This window comes from Sus scrofa, chromosome 8, assembly GCF_054392235.1.
Source record: "Sus scrofa isolate SSC_HxYL_T2T_F1_AM1 chromosome 8, Sscrofa_HxYL_maternal_Yorkshire_Landrace_v2.0, whole genome shotgun sequence".
Lineage (NCBI taxonomy): Eukaryota > Metazoa > Chordata > Mammalia > Artiodactyla > Suidae > Sus > Sus scrofa.
The window spans coordinates 132,396,665-132,417,305 of record NC_139390.1 but is presented as its reverse complement, the minus strand read 5'-3'; the positions used below and the strand labels follow the sequence as shown (position 1 = coordinate 132,417,305).

The window sequence follows — 20,641 nt, the reverse complement described above, 5'->3', positions numbered from 1 at the left end:
CAGAGTAAGGGACACTCCCAAACTCATTCTATGAGGCCAACATCACCCTGATACCAAAACCAGACAAAAAGAGACCCCAGAAAAAAAGAAAAAAGAAAACTATAGGCCAGTTTCACTGATGAACATCGATGCAAAAATCCTCAACAAAATACTAGCAAACCACATCCAACAATACATTAAAAGGATTGTACATCATGATCAAGTGGGATTTATCCCAGGGATGCAAGGGTTCTTCAATATCCACCAATCCATCAGTGTGATACACCACATTAACAAACTGAAGAATAAAAACCATATGATCCTCTCAATAGACATGGAAAAAGCCTTTGACAACATCCAACACCCATTTCTGCTAAGAGTATTGACAGTAAAAACAAAAATAAACAAATGGAACCTAATCAAACTTAAAAGTTGCTGCACAACAAAGGAAACCCTAAATAAAAAGACAACCCACAGAATAGGAGAAAATCCTTGCAAATGAATCAACTGACAAGAGATTCATCTCCAAAATTTATAAACACCTTCTGCAGCGCCACACCAAACAAGCAAACAACCTCATCAAAAAATGGGCAGAAGATCTAAACAGACAGTTCTCCAAAGAAGCCATGCAGATGGCCAAAAAGCACATGAAAAGATGTTCAGCATCACTCATCATTAGAGAAATGTAAATCAAAACTACGATGAGGTACCACCACACACCAGCCAGAATAGCCATCATCAAAAAGTCTACAATAAGTGCTGGAGAGGGTGTGGAGAAAAGGGAACCCTATTCCACTGTTGGTGGCATTGTAAATTGGTGCAACCACTGTGGAAAGCAGTATGGAGATTCTTCAGAAAACTAAACATAGAACTACCATTTGATGTAGCAATCCCACTCCTGGGCATCTATCCAGAGAAAACCACGACTCGCAAAGACATATGTAGCCCGATGTTCATTACAGCACTATTTACAATAGCCAATACACGGAAACAAACTCAGTGTCCATCAACAGAGGAGTGGATCAAGAAGATGTAGTACATATACACAATGGAATATTACTCAGCCATTAAAAGGAATGAAATACTGGCATTTTTAGCAACAGGGACGGACCTGGGAAATATCGTGCTAAGTGAAGTCAGCCAAACAATGAGACACCAACATCAAATGCTTTCACTGACATGTGGAATCTGAAAAAAGGACAGACTGAACTTCTTTGCAGAACAGATGCTGACTCACAGACATTGAAAAACTTATGGTCTCCGGAGGAGACAGTTTGGGGGGTGGGAGGAAGTGCTTGGGTTAAGTGCTTGTGAAATTGGATTGTTATGATATTATACATCTACAGATGTGATAAATTCATTTGAGTAATAAAAAAGATATTTTTCCAGATGCAAGTAAAAACTGCACTATAATTTTTTGTTCTGTTTTATAGTATTAAGTGACACTCAATATTTTAACATTAAGAAGTATCCAATTTAATGTACCAGTTTCCAGTGAAAAAGTTATCTGTCTCATTCTTGAATATTAGTTTGTAGAATCTGATTTAAGACACCACATGGACATTTATGAAGGTGTTCTACAAACAGCATAACTGATTGGTCATCAGTCTGATTTGTTGCAAGTATGTTTAATTTTAAATACATCTCAGAGTTTCTGCTGTGGCACAGTGGGTTGAGGATCCAGTGTTGTCTCTCCAGCGACTCTCACAAAGTTCAGTCCCAGGCCCGGCTCAGTGAGTTAAGGATCTGGCATTGCCACAGCTATGCCATGGGTCACAGCTGCAGTTCAGATTCAGTCCCTAGCCCAAGAACTTCTATATGCTGTGGGTGCAACAACAATAAATATATATATACACACATATATATTTATCAATATTTAATATGCTTGGTTTTGATATTTGGCATTTTTTGGTTCAATGTTAAAGTGTAGAATTTTATAAATAAATTGCTCACGGGCATGAAGAAAATTGTAAAAGAAAATTATCAGTAGGCAGTGAACAGATGTATCATTATACAGAAATAAACACATTTTTACAGTGGCAATCTAAAGTGAAAATATGTTTCAAAGAGATATGTTAGTTTTGTTTAGGTAAACATGGGGTTCTCAGCTTCATTTAATTAAACAAACAACGACAACAAAGAATAGGCATATAAGGCCTCCCAAATGCAATGATTTTTTAAGTAAATGGACTATTAAACTACTTTATTGAAACTTTGCTAATGTTATACAAACTAATTTATGTATTTTGGATCAGCTGTTACTTAAAGTAAATACATTCCTATTTGTGGTTTTTATGCATTTACATTTGGAAAATCTACAGCTCCAAAACATGATGAATGTTTTCTGATCTTGTTGATAGGGGAGCAGAATGCACAGGACTCATTAGCTTCTTCATGGATGCATTAGGAATCAGTATGTTTTAAGCTTATATATAAGATCATTTTTGCCTGACTCACCAGTAGAATGAATTTTAATACTCACTTGCTCACTGTGGTTTCTCTTTTCTAGGAAGGAACTTCCTGTAATTCCCTCACAGCCATCTCCATTGTTCATCATTCTTATCAGAGCAGTCACTCCAGCAAATCTCCCTATCGCACAACCCAGAAATCCCAAGACATTCTTCATTGCCTATCTTCTTTTACTTCCCAAATTTGTTAGCTTGTAGGTTCAGCTGCTTCTTTCCACTTCTTTTGAATCCAAATATGTTTCTGCCTCAGTGAAAATCCTTATATAAGTACTTATTTTCTAACCAGATTTTAGTCACTTAGTTCTTGTTATATTCTGTGTTTTGCACCTAAATTTCCACCTACCGCATTTCAATATTTTTTCGCTACTTCTCCTACAATGAGAGACACCTCCGTATCAGTATAAACTGCTGCTTTAAAAGCTTTCTATTAGTTAGCCCTGACTTAATGGACTGAAGCCTTATTCCTTAATAGTATAATAGAAAAGACTAAACTCCAATGACAATCTGCTATAAAGAGGCAATGGATTATTAGATGCTACATGCATTCTCTTGTATAACCTGCATGAAAACTACCTGAGATAAGGATTATCATCAACTCCCTGGAAACTGAAGCTCATCAAAGGTTATCCTAGTCTAATGAGAGGGATATTAGGTTTCATGTTTCATACCCAGGCAGCCTGATTCTATATGCCTTGTTCTTAGATAGAAAACAGTATTATTTATTGTTATAGCTTCCATTCCACATAAGTTATTCAGCAACTTTACAAAATTATTCAATCCCTACTAGCTGCTCTCTCTCCTCCCATAACTTTCTTTTATTCTCTCTTTCACACACTCATTCTTTTTTATCCTTCCTCCCTAATGCATTGTCTTTAATGTGTATTTTGTTCTGCTAAGCCCAGAGGAGTATTTTTCTTAAATCACAGTTTCTAGAAAGTTTATAATTGGTCTCTTGCTGAACAAAACAATAAATAATAACCTCTCTCTCTCTTAAATTGCTTCCCCCCCCTTTTTTTTTTTTTTGCTTTTTTTTCCACCAAATTTTTCCTGATGAATCTTGCTTATTCTCAAAGCTCTAACCTAGTCCAAAACAGTTTTTCCCTTATGGATATAATTATAATTAATGTTTATATTTGCATTTTAACATTTATTTTATACATTTTTACTGCTTCCATGAAAATGCATTCTCCTTGAAGGCAGGGTAATATAGACCTCTAGACACAAACAAAGTCTGTCTTTTGCCTTTTCCTTTATGTTGGTTACTAGCTCTCTGTTTCTGTTTCTGTGTCTCATTCAGACAAAAGAATGGAGATTTGTATGCGTGTATATGTGTCTGCTTAGAGAAGAGATGTAGCAGGAACTGGATAAAATGTAGCTTCAGAATGAGTAAATTTTTTTTTTTTTAATTTATAATTCCTTCAGAGTGTAGAACAAGACTCACTCTAATTTGTCACTAAACAACTCCAACCCTTTCTGGTAATTTTCATTTCTCAGTGACTACATATACAATCTTGACTCTAAAAATCAAGTACCCAGTTAAATATTGCTACAAAATTGTATTCCCAATTCAATTCCAGGACTTTCATGATGCTGTTTCCTTCCACTTCTAGTCTAACATCCTGTGGCACAGTGGTACACAGTCCACACCCAACAGATGTTATTGGATTGGGTTGAATGTGAATCATCTGCAGCACTGTTTAGTGGTTCAGCATGTATTCTGCAAGAGAACGCAACAGAAGCAGATCTGGAAAGGAGAAAGATTTTGAGCACTGTCATTAATGGGCACTTGTAAGCATAAGGAGAGTTAAAAGTGTTTCACCTAAAATGTAGAGTTAGACCAGTCACTTCAGGTGCACTTCAGGTAAATAGATTACAAGTAAATTGCAGGCATTTCTTTAAGTGAAAAAAAGCTTTTAGATGATTATATAAGTCTTGTGAAACTAATTTTACCATCATTGAAACTCCATGTGATTTTCTCCTAAGTAAATTTCACTTCCAAATGTACCACTTAAGTTTGTGATAAAATAGTCCCCAAACTACCGCTTCCATTTGTTTCCATCAGTTGCTAGAAAACAGTGCAAATACATACATACAAAAAAACTAATGCTCCAATTCCAATGGTGCCTGAGTATTTTGCATCAGACTAACCCTCTCCCCAAAGCAGTCAGAAACTGGAGGGGATATGATCCTTAGAAGAAGGAAAGTGGACAAGAAGAGATTCACATTTATATGGCTTTCCTCCGGAGCACACTTCAAAGTTCATGCACAGCTCAAGACTGCTAGGACTCAAGAAAGCTGCAGTGTTATTGCCAGGATGGAGTTCAGAGCTGCCAAAACACCGGAAAATGAAGAGGGCATCTTAGAGAGAATCACAAAGGAAAGAACCACAAAATCTGCATACAAACTGTCACCAAGCTATTCTGTCACCCTCAACTGCATTTATGGGGGGGGGGGGACCAGAGAAAAACAGTGGACAGTAACAGAAGGCAAAAAAAAGCTCAGCATAATTTAACTGCCATACACCACAGGGAAGACAAAGTTTGGAATTTGAGTCCTGCAAATATAGAAAGGGCTAGGTAAATACATCAGGGAGTCCATTAAAGTTTCAGAAGGACTTTGTAAGATTAAAACTATGTCTCGGGACAAATACAGTTTCCTTAAACAAAGAACAAAACTGATGTGTTGGATTTTATCAAAATAAAATCTATTTCTATTTGCCAAAGACACAATTAAGAAAATTAAAAAGGCAAGCCACACAATAGGAGAAAATATTTGCCATACATACATCTATCTGACTTTGTATCTCAAAATATAGAGAACTCCTAAATCATAATAATAAAGAGACAAATGACACAATAAAAATTAGCAAAAGACTTGAACAGTCAATTTGCAAAAGAAGATATGCTGATTTCTAACAAACACATGAAAATATGCTAAATTAGCATCTTTAGTCATCAAGAAAATGCAAGTGAAAACCACAGTGTTTTGTATTTCACATTCACTAGAGTAGCTGCAATTTTAAAAACTAGCAATACCAAATATCAGCAAGAATGTAGAGCAACTAGAACTTACAGATATTAATACGGTAAAACGTGTGGAAACAGCTTTGGAAATCTGCTTGGCATTTTCTTACTAAACTGCATATATACTTAGCCCATGACCCAGCAGTTCCAATCCTAGGTATCTTGCCTAAAAAAGAGGAAAACATTCATCCATAATAGACATACAATCATGTTTACAGCAGCTTTATTGGTAGCTCCCAGCTAAAAGCAACTCAAATATCCAACAACAGAGAAGTAGAAAAACAAATTATGGTCTATTCAGACCACAATATTACAGGAAATGATGAAGAACTACTGATATACAAACCAATGTAGGTATATTTCAAAAGCATTGGGTTGTTCAAAAGAAGCCAGAGACAAAAGATTGCAAGTATTTGGTTTTATTTATACGAAGCTCAAGACCTGGCAGAACTATCCTATCATGATGATAGAAATCAAAACAGTGGTGTCCAGAGGGTCAACTGTGACTGGAAGGAGGCAAGGAAAATTTCTAGGGTGATGGAAATGTTCTATATGAATGGGGATGGTGAATTCACAAGCGTATTGTTTAAATAAAATTCATTGAATTAGACACTTAAGATGTGTGTTTTTCATGGTATATAAATTTTATGTCCAAAAAAAATGCTACATGTAATTGTACTTTGATGTTGTTTTGGATTTGAATTAAATATAGCATGATTATGGTTTGATTAAATGATTGGATTAAATGATTTGAATTAAATGTAGTATAGTGAGATAAGAAATTAAAATAGAGAGTATACCTACTCCAGAAAGTTCCCAACTCAGCCCTCTGCGTACACCATTGTCTATTGCACCATAAGTGTGTGAGTATCCTGGAACCATTTTCATGCCGTTTTCCTCATTCCTGTTTCCTGGACTTTTCCTCTTTCTTTACTCTTTTCATATATTAGGAACTGCTCCAATAATTAAGGGAAATTTTTGGCTAAAGCATCCCTGTAACGTAATACCAATCCTAACCGCTGAGGTGTTTTTGCAAAATGCTGGTAGTTTCCAAAAGTTCCTCTGTAAGAAAAACCAGTAATTGAATCTATGCAAGAATAAACCAACCAAGATACAAGTTTTTTTTTGCTGTATTTTTTAGCCTTCAATGAAACTTCAAAAGTATTCCTTATAAAATGCTTACTGGGATTTGTTCTGTTTCATTTCTGACCGAAATTTGAACTCTTCCTTTTACCTGTCTGTAAACCTTGATTTAAAAAAAAGGAAACCTTTTTCTCTTTTAATCAAGCCACTTGATAGAATTTTATCCAATTTGATGCAAAAACTGATTCTCTAGCTTCTTTCAAAAAGTGTTTATCCTTTTCTGGGTAACCATAGCATTATGAATAGGCCTGTGATATTACATCTTTATTTTCTTACTACTGGGCCAAGAAGTTGGTGTGATAGTGAATTGTGACAACTGATCACCATATAAATTCCTTTTTAATGCTCTTCTGTAATGTGTAATAGACTGTGAACTACCATCATCTTGAAATGTCATCATGTTTCTACAACATGACAAAGTAATAATGTGAAAATGCTGAATTTAGTAATTTAAAATCTGCCATGAGCAGTGAGTGATATCACCCACACCATGTTCTAATCTAAGAGTTAGTTTACTCACTTTCCACTTCATTTTATAATAAAATCTTCCCACTTCCTTTTTCGTGAAGGACTGTAGCATTACAGTCATTTCTCTTTAGTATTAAGCAATAGTCACATGCTCAATTTTCTCTTAACTCTTATAAATGTTCCTTCTAAAAGCAATTAATTCATTTAAGTACTGTCTATACAGTGAGTCTATCCTTGAGGTGCTTTTGATATAGTTGGGAATCATAATGCATACAAATGAAAGAGCTGATTAGAAACCCAAGGTCATCTATTACTATACATCAAATATGGCTAATCTTCAGTGATTCTAGAAGGGCTAAAAGTCATACTCTTCCATAGAGGCAAATACCTTCTAATTTGTGATGTTCGGTATTGTAGCATCTAGCCTCATGTGACTATTTAACTTTAAGTGAATGAAAATTAAATGACATTTTTTATAAAAATTAAATGAAATTTGAAATTCAGCTCCTCGGTCACATTAGCCATATTTCAAGTGCTCAGTTGCTGTATGTGGCTAGTTAGTACCTTATTGAACAGTACAGATATATAGAACATTGCCAACGTTTCAAAACATTTATATCGAATAGTGCTACCTGAATCATAACTACACTTGGTGAGTCTGGAGCTATGCTGTATCACAAAAGATGGTGTAGCTTAATAATGTTATCTTACACGCATTTATCCTGACAGAACGCTATGGCAGAAATTTTGAGCTGTCACAATTTTCTTTCATTACTTGGTCTTTCCTAACCATGTTGGAAAATTGGAGTATAGTGATTTTTGAATGAATAGGGAGTTCAAAGTATGGTGGTCTTAGTGACCAAAAGGTACATACACTCCATACTAGTCCATAAATGAGAACTATGTGTTAGGTGCCTACTCCTGATAATATTGGATGCCATTCCAGGCATAGAGGAGGAAATGATACAAGGATGAAAGGGATGTTGTCTCAGCCTACCAGAAGTTTACAATTATATGAGGTGGAGCAAAATGAAAAGATACTAGTATGGTATAGTGAGCTAAAGTGCTGTTTTAAGAATGAATACAAGGTGCAGTGGGATCATATAAGAGACATAGCAACCCAAGCCTAGAGGTCAAGGAGAACTTCCAGGAATAACTGATATCTAAACTGATCTCAACTCTGAAAGGACTGATAGACATTAAAGAGGATGGGAGAGAGTAAGACAGAGAAGAGTTGATGGGAAAATGTTCTGAGCGTTAAAAAAAAAAAAAAAAAAAAGCTATCTAAGAACTCAAGGCAAGAAAGAATATAAGCCATTTAAGAAATCCTAAGTATGCAAAATAAGAGCAAATGCTATTAGCATGAAAAGTGAACCCAATTGAAGATAAGAAAGTTGAAATGTCAAACTTATTTTAGGATTTAGTTTTGAAAGTAAACTTTCCACTTAACATTCCAATAGAATATGTACAACATGGAGGTCTTCTTTGGTGCAGTGGGTTAAGGATCCAGTTTTGCCACTACTGGGCTTGGATCTCTGCTGTGGCGCAGGTTCAGTCCCTGGCCCTCGAATTTCCACATGCTGTGGGTGTCCCCCCTCCCGAAAAAATACGTGTATATATATATGTACATACAAACAGTAGAAAAGGTGGTTGTGGAACAGAAGTGTAGATGGGTAGAGGAAAAGACCTAGCAATTTTAACATAAATTTTACACATGATGGGTTCATGTGATGACACAGGCTTTCCCAGCCTGAATAGAAATAAATCGGATATCAGAACAAGGCAATTATGTACTTATGAATACTTAGTACTTATAAATTCATAAATCAACATACTACTTAAAAATCGTTATTTTACTATATAGGTTAATGATCACATTAAGAAATTCTAAACATGAAAATATTCAGGTTTTTTATTTAGTATTTTTTACCATACATTTAAAAATGGTGAATTTGACTATATGGAAATTAGATTTCGATAAATCTGACCTCTTAAAATATCCTATTTAATTACATATTTACACTTTGTAATTTTTATAAAGGCGTAAATGTAACTAAGCATATCATTTTTAGACCATTAGTTTTACTTTTCAGTTTGGCTTTCCCTCATTCTTCTCTCCTCATTAACCACCGCTTACATTTTTCTACCCTTAGAAAGGTAATCAATGGGGAACATTGTATTCTTCCATATTTTTCTCAAAGCATTTCCAATAATATAATAGCATACACACACATATATATATATTCCCACATATTTATATAATTTTGGCCATTGTTGGTTTTTAAAATAGTATTATATTATAAATAATTTCTGTACCTTGCTTTTTCTCATTCTGCAAATACATCATAAAAATCGCAACATGGCACCTGGTATTGCTCTAATAGACTCCTTTTAATGTTTCATGGCAGAAATGCATCATTTTTCTGTGACTAATAAACATTACCACTGTTTCCAATTTGTTGCCACAGTAAACAGTGATGCACCATGTTACTCGTATGTTAATCTGAATTTGTTATTTCTCTTGAATACATGCTTGGAAATGGAATTGCTAAACCAAGAGTCATCTACATATTTTTAATTTGAATAGATGTTGCTTTTAACAAAGGCCATAACATTTTCCCATTTCCAGTAGCCATGTGAAGAATATACTTTTCAATGTATCTCCACCAGCAATATATGTTAAATGTTGCCAAACCAATTGATATAAATACTAATCTACTGTTACTTTATTTTGTACTTACATATCCACTAACATATTTGCATATTTTTTATATGCTCATTGGACATGTGTATCTGTATCATATTGAATTTCCTCTTCAGATGCTTTATCTTTTTCTTTTGCATTCCCTATTCTTTCTGCTAGAATAAAGGATGCTTAGTTAGAGAAGCACCTGTTTATTTATAAATATTAACTTTGTTTCCCGTGTTCCTTTTTTTGCAAATCTATTGGTCTTCTAATCAATCTGTGTATATATCCTTTGTCATATAAAGGTGTTTACAACATGTTTTGTGTAATAAAAAAAAAGTCTGCTTATATAGTTCCTAGATTTCACATCACATGTTAGCTAAAAAGTCCTTCCTTACATTTATTATATATACTTCTCTGACTTTTCTTGCAGGATTTCTGTTATTTTATTTTGAACTATTTAGTTCAAATGAGAAACACTTTTATTTGAAGTAAAGAACAGATTTGATTTTTCTTCCAGAGTCTATTATGCCAACAACATTCATTTATATGTTGACCAATTTTTTTAGAGAACCCAGAACACAACTACACCAGACAAAAAGCCATAATAATATAATGTGTAATAAATAATTGTATTCATATGTTATTACTTTAACATAAAACATGAAAATAGGAATTTACTGATATTGGATATATTGGAATTATATGTTAGTCTGTATTGTTTACCACTTAATCACAAAATGCTATTATTTAAACAAAGCAATAAGATCATTTAACTATCAGAGCAGTAACTGATAGTAATACTAATTAAGCACATAATATGTCTGATAAAAATATAGCAATATTTTAGGAAGGTGTCTTTCTAGCCTCTGATAAAACAGTTATGTTTAGTCTTTTTACACTCTGTATTAAATATTTAAATTTTGTAGACTATATTTCAGATATATATATATATATATATATATGCACACACACATATAAGACTTTTTAAAGGAGGAACAAACAATAAGACTAATTCAATAGATATTAACTGTATTTAATAATAATGACATGTTTCTTTTTGTCCCATAATACAGTAGCATAATTTTACTTTCTGTTTCCTCGTCCAATAATTCTTATCTAAATTTCCTGAAACCTGTAGAACATCATTCATATCTTTTATGAAGTGATAAAACCAAATATAGTCAAACATAAAACTCACTTTGACTTGCAACTCTGCTCTTATCAATTCCACATAACATTGATTCTGATATCATTCAGATGTGATAACACCAAACTAAATATGCTCTTAGGGAAAGTGAGCATGAAATATTTAGAAGTCTGCTTTTTAGCAATAGCACATATTTCATCTTGTAGGAAATAGTTCCTAGTTCTCCAAAAAGATACCGTACATTTTAATTCTACAGACTTGCTTTTAAAGATTTGCTTTTTGTCACCCATATCCTCTGCATCTATAAATTTATCACATAGGCTAAATATGTCCAAGATGTCCATTATTTTTAAATACTTTAAGCACACTGCATATCATCATAAATGAAAGTTCTCTTTTGTAGGAAAATAGTTTTAAAGCACACAGGTAATTTGAATTTATGACCTCAATGCTAGAGTCTAAAGAAGTTACGGTTTTAGTAAAAAGGAAAAAAAAAATAAGCAAGTCCTTAGCTTGTGCCTTTTTTTTTTTTTTTTGGAAGGTTCTTATTTCCAAAAGAAAAAGCGTTATTTTTTACTATGAGATTTTGTTATAATCTACACATAAAATTGAAAAACTTAGGTGCATCTTTCTAGGTGCCCTGTGGTTTCTTCAAAAACCATCAAACAAGTTTGAAAAAATAACATCTAAGGTTCTTTTACTGTAATCCTTTTCTCCATTGCTATCCTCAATGTATTTCTAAATTAAAGAATGACATTCTGGAGTTCCCGTCGTGAGCAGTGGAAAAGAATCTGACTAGGAACCGTGAGGTTTCGGGTTCAATCCCTGGCCTCACTCAGCAGGTTGAGGATCCGGCGTTGCCCTGAGCTGTAGTGTAGGTCACAGGCTTGTCTTGCATCCCTCTTTGCTGTGGCTGTGGCCTAGGTCAGCAGCTACAACTCTGATTAGACCCCTAACCTGGGAACCTCCATATGCTGTGGGTGCAGCCCTAAAAAGACAAAAAAGAAAAAGAAAAGAATGATATTCTTCTTGTCCCACACTTTGAAAATGTGATTTTAATGCAAACCAACATTTTCACAATTAGTATCTATCTTTTAGGCATACGTCTAAGGAGACCATCTCTTTCCACTTCTGTTAAATAAAAACTCTAAGTGCTTCTGCATGTTTTGAGGAAACAAAAATGACCCAAAATTTTCATTATGAAAACTTTAGTATCACAGGCAAGCAATCATGCCTTTTTTTTTTTTTCTTTTTTTTTGCTGTGCTACATACAAGGTCTCCAGAACATTTTGCAGATAAGGTCTTTTCACCTTCTTTAATAAGAAATTTGTCCACTGAATGGGATTTACCAAAATTTATGTTTGAAATACCTGTAGAATTTCCAGATAGATGATTAGAGTCTTTATATTTAGACAAGATATCAATAGACTTTTGTATTATGCTTTCTGCTGCTTATTAAAATCTTTATAGACATTGATAATATAATTTGACACTACCTTTTAAAAATGAAAGTACCTAAGAGCTGGAGGGATCATTTATTTGTTGCCATTATGTGATATACGACTTTACTCTAGAAAACATGCTCATTCAGGTAAAACCTGAAAGACTCCGTTCTGCGCTGTAAAAAACCAAACTCATTTGTTATCAAATTTTCCTCCTTTTGTTTTCCCATAGTACATTTTATTTGAAACCTCAGAATCAGGAAAAATACTTTACTCAGTTTCATAGAGCTATCAGGGGAACAATACAATAAAGTGTGTTTGGTCATGGGATGTGCCCGAACGAATTCAGCAGCTGCTATTTTCAACTGAGCATTGGTGTCTTTGGGGAGACACAAAAACTTTTGATTGATTTAGAAGTATAGCCTGTCTTATCCCCAACTTGAGAACTTCCATCTCCCTGTTGTGTGCTTTCACACTTTCTTTTCCACTAGAGCTAATGCCACGTTCTTTTCTGCATATTCTGCAGAATATCGTTTTGGTGATTTACCTCCCTTGTTCCATTATTCGTGTCCTTCCCTCTATAATAAGACAACATTTAGCCTTCTTTTTCATTAATGGCTGGGTCAGGTTGGTATTGGTATTGCAGCCTTTCTCATTTGTGTTTTAAAAAAGGATCACAGGATGCACAGTGTTAATAATTAAATTAGCATCATCTTGATGCTACCAAGAATAACCATCAATCCACAGGTGAAGGGCTGTTAACACTCATGATTACAGTGCACTTAAATTGCACACTTAAGTCTTAGCACTCATGGTGATACAACAACGGATGGTTCATTATTATGAATAGCAAGTCACAGCTGCAAACATCCACAGTCAGGGGAAAATAGTGACAGCAACTGAAGAAGGCAGATAATCTTTGTCATATTCATCTGCCTCAAAAATAGTAGCTTTCAACCCTATCTTTTAAGCTGCTGTATGGATTTCATACTTTCTCCCCAATCCCCTATACCCACTTACCAAAAACCTGGACTTTTTGTCTCCCAGCATGGCTTCCTTTGACCTAAGAGTTTTCACTGCTACAATTGAGGCATCTCAGGTGGCCTGGGACAGTTGTCACTCTAGTTAATCCATTGTGCTTGAAGGACATTTATGAGCATTTTCTCTTTTGATTCATTTGTTCAGCTTTTTGATTGAGAAATTGGGGTTTGTTTGTTGGTTTGTAGCCACATAGATCTTTAGATTCACGGTTGAATCTGGTCAAGTTCTCTTTTTATTTTTCTTTTAAAATTGGAAATTTTCTATCACTACGGTGTTATTTGCCCCAAATGTCCTACTTGTTCTGGTCCATCTTTCCCTAACTGTGGTTTTCACTATTAAGGGAGTTATTTTTCCCTGGGGACTCAGGTTGGATTGTTGGGTTATCCTAGCTATTGGCCGTCTTGCTAACTGCAGAAGACGAAATGTCCTCTCTCCTCATGGGCCATCAGTATACAAGAAAGTGATTCACAAATCCTTCTGAGGCACATGGAAGGGGCTTTGGGTTCACCTCTCTCCTGTTCTGTCCCAGGCTCCAGGTCAGGAAGATCTCTGCTGACCTACTCAACTCCTTCCTGACCAGTTTAAGGGCAGTAGAACAGACATACTCATGGATACAAGTATTTAAGAAAAGAGGGCAAGAGGCCTTAAGGCCCACAGATATTGGTGAACCAAGCACTGCCCCAAACTTAGTTTCCTTTTTTTCCTTTTTTGGTCTTTTTGCCCTTTTAGGCCCGCACCTGCAGCATATGGAGGTTCCCAGGCTACGGGTCTAATCGAAGCTGTAGCTGCCGGCCTAGGCCAGAGCCATAGCAATACCAGATCCGAGCTGCATCTGTGACCTACACCACAGCTCATGGTAACGCTGGATCCTTAACCCACTGAGCAAGGCCAGGGATCGAACCCGCAACCTCATGGTTCCTAGCTGGATTCATTTCTGCTGCACCACAACGGGAACTTCCCAAACTTAATTTCTTCATTGCCTTCCCTGGAGGTTCCACTGGTTTTCTCACTCAATCACCCAGGCTGAAGGAGAGACTTACCAGTTCTTCCATGCATACTTATCCAGAACTCTAAGCCCTACCCACCTTCTGCTTAGAGACTCTAACAGACAGTTTGTTTCAAAAAAAAGTTGTCATTGAGGGGGAAGAAGCTGTGTTTAGTTTTCACATTCCCAGAATGCTTTAAAACACTTAAAGAAAAATATTTAGTATTCCAGCGGTCTCAAAAAAAAACAGAAAAGCAAAAGTTAGAGGGTAAGCATATTGCTTCTTTTCTAGATTAAAAGAATATTTTAATAAATAAGTTGATATTTATTTTAAACACTCATATCTTTTTATGAAAATATGTGCCATCTGATGACTATTTTAGAGCATAAATTCGAATTTCAGAATAATAGCAGATAAAATATATCAGGCCAACAATTAAAACAGTAAATAAACCGTCACACGCTGAAATATGGACTTGACCATGATTTATTGTGCTGGATAAATTCAGAAGAATTGATGAATGATGTTAAATTATTAATTTGCCCAAAGTGGGAGAGGCCACAACCTAGAACCACATGTCATAAATATTAAAGCGCTCCCATCTTAAGAACTTCTGTGTGGGCAATGAATTATACGGACCAAAATAGATCGATTCTGGGTTATTCATAACTCTTTGTGCCTGTAATTCACAATCACTTTATCCCCCCACTGACCATTAGTTCAAATTGTAAAGAAGTTAGCAGCTTAGAGTGCAAAGATAGAATTTATTTCTGTCATATTGTTCTCCATTCCAGTGATTTGGACAAATAAGCAACCTGTTTTTTCGAAGATCGACTCTTATTTGTCTTAATAGTGTGATCACATAGTATTAAAGAAGTTGCATTCTTTTCATGGCTTTTGCTATGCACTATGTTGCATTATTTTTATTTATATAATATTATTTCTCAAATTACATAGGCTGGGCCTTAAACACAATGGCTTCCATCTCACACATGTTTTTGCAGTCCTATGACAATTATCTTCCAGAAATTTATCTTTAATGTAGTTAAAAAAAAAAAAAAAAAAACAGAAGGATGGCCTTGAGCTCAAGTTCCAAATCTGCCATAAATAATTGCTAAGACTTAAAACAAGTTCCATTACCACATCTGTGAATTAGGTATCATAATATCCGCTATCTCAAAGTGTTGTAAAGAACAAATAAATTTATGTGTAAAGGCATTTTAAGAGTGAAAAAAAAAAGCTTTCTAAATATTAGCTACTATCATGAGGAAGAAATGGAAGACAAATGAAATATATTCCTTCTTCAGTAAAGGGATTTCCTATCTTACTCTTTGGTTTAAATGTCATCTTTCCATAATTATTCCCACTGTATGTTTCTTAATAAAAAAGGATCATCATTGCTGTCTGTAGCTATAGATTTTGAAGTGAACTTTTAAGGAATTTGCTAAATTAAAGGTTTGTGTGAGAAAGAATATGGCTTCCCAATTAAAATCGAAGTCATTGGGATAACAGGTAATGATAAGTCTATTTGCCTGTGGTGTGAACTTCTGTAGTTATTACAGGAGACTTCTGCCTAATAAAATGAAAAGTGCTTCCAGTATTAGGTCATGATGGAGATGCTGGAACAGAGGCATCCAGGACAAGGGCATTCTACAGAGAAAGAAAAATATGCCATAATCCATAACGTGGTGAGAAGCATAAGTATAGGTTTTAAAAACATTTTTCCCATTCTTCAGTTTACTTGGCAGGAAATGCAAATATTTGAAAAAAAAATTGAGCATTTACAGTTCCTCACCTTGACAAGTGGAAAACTGCAGAAAACCTCAAGGTTAAAAGAAATGGCCACCAAAGGGAATCTCTGTTCTCTATATTAGGCAGCAAAGTTAAGGAATGTAAATATTTGGGGTTTTCTTGTAAAACTATTTCAGTTACCAGAATTTTTGAGCATGCTGTCCTGATTCGCCCCAATGAAAATTAAGTTCCCCTTCCTTTAAGCCGCTTTAACACTTCAAGCTTCCTGTATGGCACTTAACCATAACATGCTTTGTGCTACAACAGTTTAGTGCTTGATTTATCTCCTCTACCAAGTTGTAAATAGCTCTAGGGAAGGGGCCCAAGGCTTCCTCAGCTTTATATCCCTTACACATCCCCTCAGGATCTTAAAATTAATGCATAAGGATTGTTAGTACAATGGAATTCAAAGTATGATTACTGTAGAAGTATTGTAGAAATTGAACAAAACTTGGCTCCTGTCATGATCTCGGTAGTGAGAAATTCATCACAAGCTATTGGAGTTTTGGCACTATTATGAAGGCACGGGTCTTGAGTATCAATAGCTACATGATCTATTAACCACTACTGTGTTCTAAGGACCAGAAATTAATAATATTGGAGCTAGATTACACTCTGCATTCTTTTCGTTACTTACCAATGAGGCCTGGAATATTTTGACATGGAGCTCCCAGGTGCACTTTTGCCCTCTGTTTAACCTATATGACTTATTCTGCTGGAATTCACTGGTAAATAAATCAATGGCCCAAAATTCAGCTGCTTAGCCAAACATGACCTCGACAACAAAGACTAGTTGAAAACTTTTAAGTAATACCCATCACCTCGTCAGATGGATTGAAAATTTCCCAGGCCAAACCTTCAATTATTATTCTCTTGAAAGGTGATTTTAGGTTTTGTTGATGAGTATTTTCCAAATAGTTTTAATTTAATGGTTAAATCCATCCAAAGGACAGCCATTGTATGTTTTAGTAGAGGAAAAAGGCCAGGGATATTTTTAAAAGCTGAAATAGTTTGGGTTATTATGCAACATTTCATTGGCCTTGCTGCAGGCTATAATCATACTATTTTAATAGATCTCTTTTTTTTTAAATGCATTCATAATGCTTTGTAAGATTAGAATTACTAGAAGCACATATATAATGGCAATGATAATGTTACCATACATTTAAATAGAGCTCTGCAGTTCACAAAGCAGTAACAACAATGCTAGAACACTTTTCTAATAGCAAAGCAATATGTCTCCTACTGGCGAGGTCCCTGGATGGCTGTAAAGAAGCTGCAACGGGATCCAGGAGGCCAGAGAGGCTGTTTGAAACAGAAGGAGATAGCAAAAATCGAAGTAGGTTGCTAGAGGAGGCTTCAAGGTCACTGCTGTCTCTCTATTACTGCAGGTGTAGACCCAGAAAGCACAAGGCATATATGAAAGTTGGTGATGACAGGCAGCAGAATATGCCACCCCAAAATATGCAACATTGGCATATTATTTTAAGCTGTAGACACTTTAAAAACAGCAAATACAAGGACAGGCTTTCTCTGAATTCTGTTTATTTGCCTAAAGATAAACCCACCAAAAGGAACTCCTAAATCCTCTCCTCTAGAGTTTCATCAGCCAAGGAATATTGACTCATCACGGAAAAGACTAGCAGTCAACATCACACCCAGACAAACTGTCACACGCTATCATATCACTCCATCCATTCTTCTAAAGGCCTTTCATCTTTGCTGAAACTCATTTACTCTCCTCTAAAGGGCCAACAGCCCCTCTCCCCTCCCTATTTAGATGATATTTTATCCTAAATCCTAAGCCACTTCTTTGAGTTACTCAGTCTTTCCTGTGCATCTCTCTTGTATACTTGAGGTGCATATTTGTTAAAATTCTGATTGTTTTTTTCTTATTAACCTGTCTCGCATTACAAAAGTCTCAGCTAGGAGCTCCTTCTCTACAGTGATTAGTGCAAAAGGTCAGAGAGAGAAAGGACTGTGGGACCACTAGGTGGATATGCGTAATCAACGACGCAGAGGAAACAACCAAGTACTTCCCCCACACACACCAACTCTGCAAGAATCTATCAGTTTTTATAATTATATCAAGCTTCATGTTTAAATACTTCCTGGTATTAGTCATTTTATTAAAAAAATTTATTTCAAAATTGGTATGCATAAGATCGTCAACATTCGAGATTATAAAAATGCATATCCCCAGGCCTCAAACACCACACATTCCAATGCAGTAAGCTTAGGGTTGGGTCTGGAGTTTACATTTTTTAACTCAAGAATCCCCTAGTAATTCCAATTCTAACAGCATCACATTTTGAGAGGCACTGACCCATAGTACCTAACATAGTGCCTAGGGTACAGTCGTTACTCCCTGAATGGTTGCATTGAATGATTTCCTTCTGTTCTGTAACTTGATTGAATTTTTTTTTTAATCTTTTTAGGGCCACACCCACGGCCTAAGGAGGTTCCCAGGCTAGGGGTCAAATTGGAACTATAGCCACTGGTCTACATCACAGCCACAGCAACGCCAGATTGGAGCTGCATGTATGACCTATACCACAGCTCACAGCAACACTGGATCCTTAACCCACTGAGCGAGACCAGGGATCTAACCTGCATCCTCATAGATGCTAGTCAGATTCATTTCCACTGAGCCACAATGGGAACTCCTAATTGAATTTCTTTATTAGTCTTAGGAGGGTTTTGTGTGTATGTGTGTGTGTGTGTGTGTATGTGTACTTGTTAGGACTTTCTACACATCTGATCATGTCATGTGAAAAGAGGGGTAATTTCACTTCTTCCTTTCAGATTTGGATTTTTTTTCCTTATCTTAATACTCGGGCTAGAACTTCTAGTACTCTATTGAATCAAAGTGGTAAGAGTGGACATCCTTGCCTGTTACCTTTACAGATCTGGAGCAGAGTCCACAGGGAAACAAGGCTGCTTCTAGGACTGCAGCCGGACCACAGTTGGCTAACTGGCCACTGGGGTGCAGGTCTGCCTTCCAAAAGCATCCATCATCGGTCTTAGACTCTACCATAGTTTTACCACCTAGGTTCCAAGGTCTCCACAAAGGCACTTTTGTTTGTGGATTGTTTGCCAAATTATTGTTTCTCTGGGGATATGAAGGTAGGGGGCCTCCCATCCACCCATTGTGCTATCATCAGTTCCTCTATCTGTATTTATATGTTTTATCCCCTAATCAGATTTACCAGGAAATTACTTTAGCCTCAAATAAATAAATAAGCAAATAAACAAACTACATTTTTATTTATTCATTCTACTTATTTTATGATTTCATTAAGTTCTATATGTAAATAATTTTCTAAATTAACTTTAAGATTGGTTTTTATTTTTGATAAACTTGTGACTTAGGTTAGGAGTTATTACTGAGGGGGAAAAAAAGGGTCATCACTAAAAGATACTATAAACAACCCAGAATAAACTTGTGTTCCCTGAATGGAGATAGAGAAGGTGACATAATTATTTCTTCCTCATTGCAGTGCCCACCAAGTTCAACCACAAGATTACCATAGCTCACCCTTGGTAACAGATTAACTTAGAAGGACTTAGGACAAGAACTATATATTGCTAGCCAGGCAGTGTTGGTGATTTTTCTTCAATATGAGTTGTACTTGCAGAATTCATTTAGAATGTAGGTCACAGGCAAGAAGATGATACCCATATTGGATGGTGCAAAACCCTATCTGGCTTAGAAGCCTAATAATCCAGAGGAGCAATATCTCTTGTAACAACTCAAAAAGCACAATTTCCAGGGTCCCCAAAGACACAATGCCAGTTATAAGAATTACTGCACTCATAGAAGTTCAAAAACACGGCTTCCTTCTCTGCACTTATTGTTCTCTCAGTTTAGATGACGTTTACTATTTGGGGTCATTTTACTATAAGCGATGTGCCTGGAAACATAGTATACCATTCCAACCTCATTGCATTTGCAAGAGAACAGAGCTATAAATTAACCAGAAGCCAAATTCTCATTCAGAATAGGTGTTTAGTTTGAAATATAGATCCTATTGTTTTTGGACTCTTCAATGTATATCAATGTAACATTTTTTTATCCTGTCTATATGACTTAAAATTCCAATCTTAAATCCTGTTTTCTTCTTTTGTTCTCCAAACTTGCCATAGGTAAAATATGGAAATTACGCTTTCGTATGGGATGCAGCTGTATTGGAATATGTGGCTATCAATGACCCAGACTGCTCCTTTTACACCATTGGAAATACTGTTGCTGATCGGGGATATGGAATTGCATTGCAACATGGCAGTCCTTACCGGGATGTCTTTTCGCAAAGGTAAGATTTGTGTGAGGTCCAAATATAGAAAAAGGAAATCCCCTTGGTTATCCCACTTACTTTATTAGTTTGTTTTCTGTGTTTGGAAAACCTCAATAAACAACAACCAAAAAAGGGAGTTGTAAGTGGTTGTTCAATAACATATTCATTT

General features: G+C 35.6%; 2 protein-coding genes across 8 annotated transcripts in view; one reads left to right on the top strand and one right to left on the bottom strand.

The window, feature by feature from the left end:
- Window positions 1–20,641, bottom strand: part of LOC146401057 (uncharacterized) — a 499,586-nt gene that overhangs the window by 30,727 nt on the left and 448,218 nt on the right. The window lies entirely within an intron of this gene.
- The window catches only part of GRID2 (glutamate ionotropic receptor delta type subunit 2), a 1,344,144-nt gene that overhangs the window by 1,176,577 nt on the left and 146,926 nt on the right, over window positions 1–20,641 (top strand). For all 7 annotated transcript variants that reach the window (XM_084973393.1, XM_084973394.1, XM_084973395.1 and 4 more), the window contains one exon: window positions 20,324–20,490. In XM_084973393.1, the coding sequence (XP_084829519.1) occupies window positions 20,324–20,490 (167 nt within the window). The remainder of the gene's footprint in view (window positions 1–20,323; window positions 20,491–20,641) is intronic.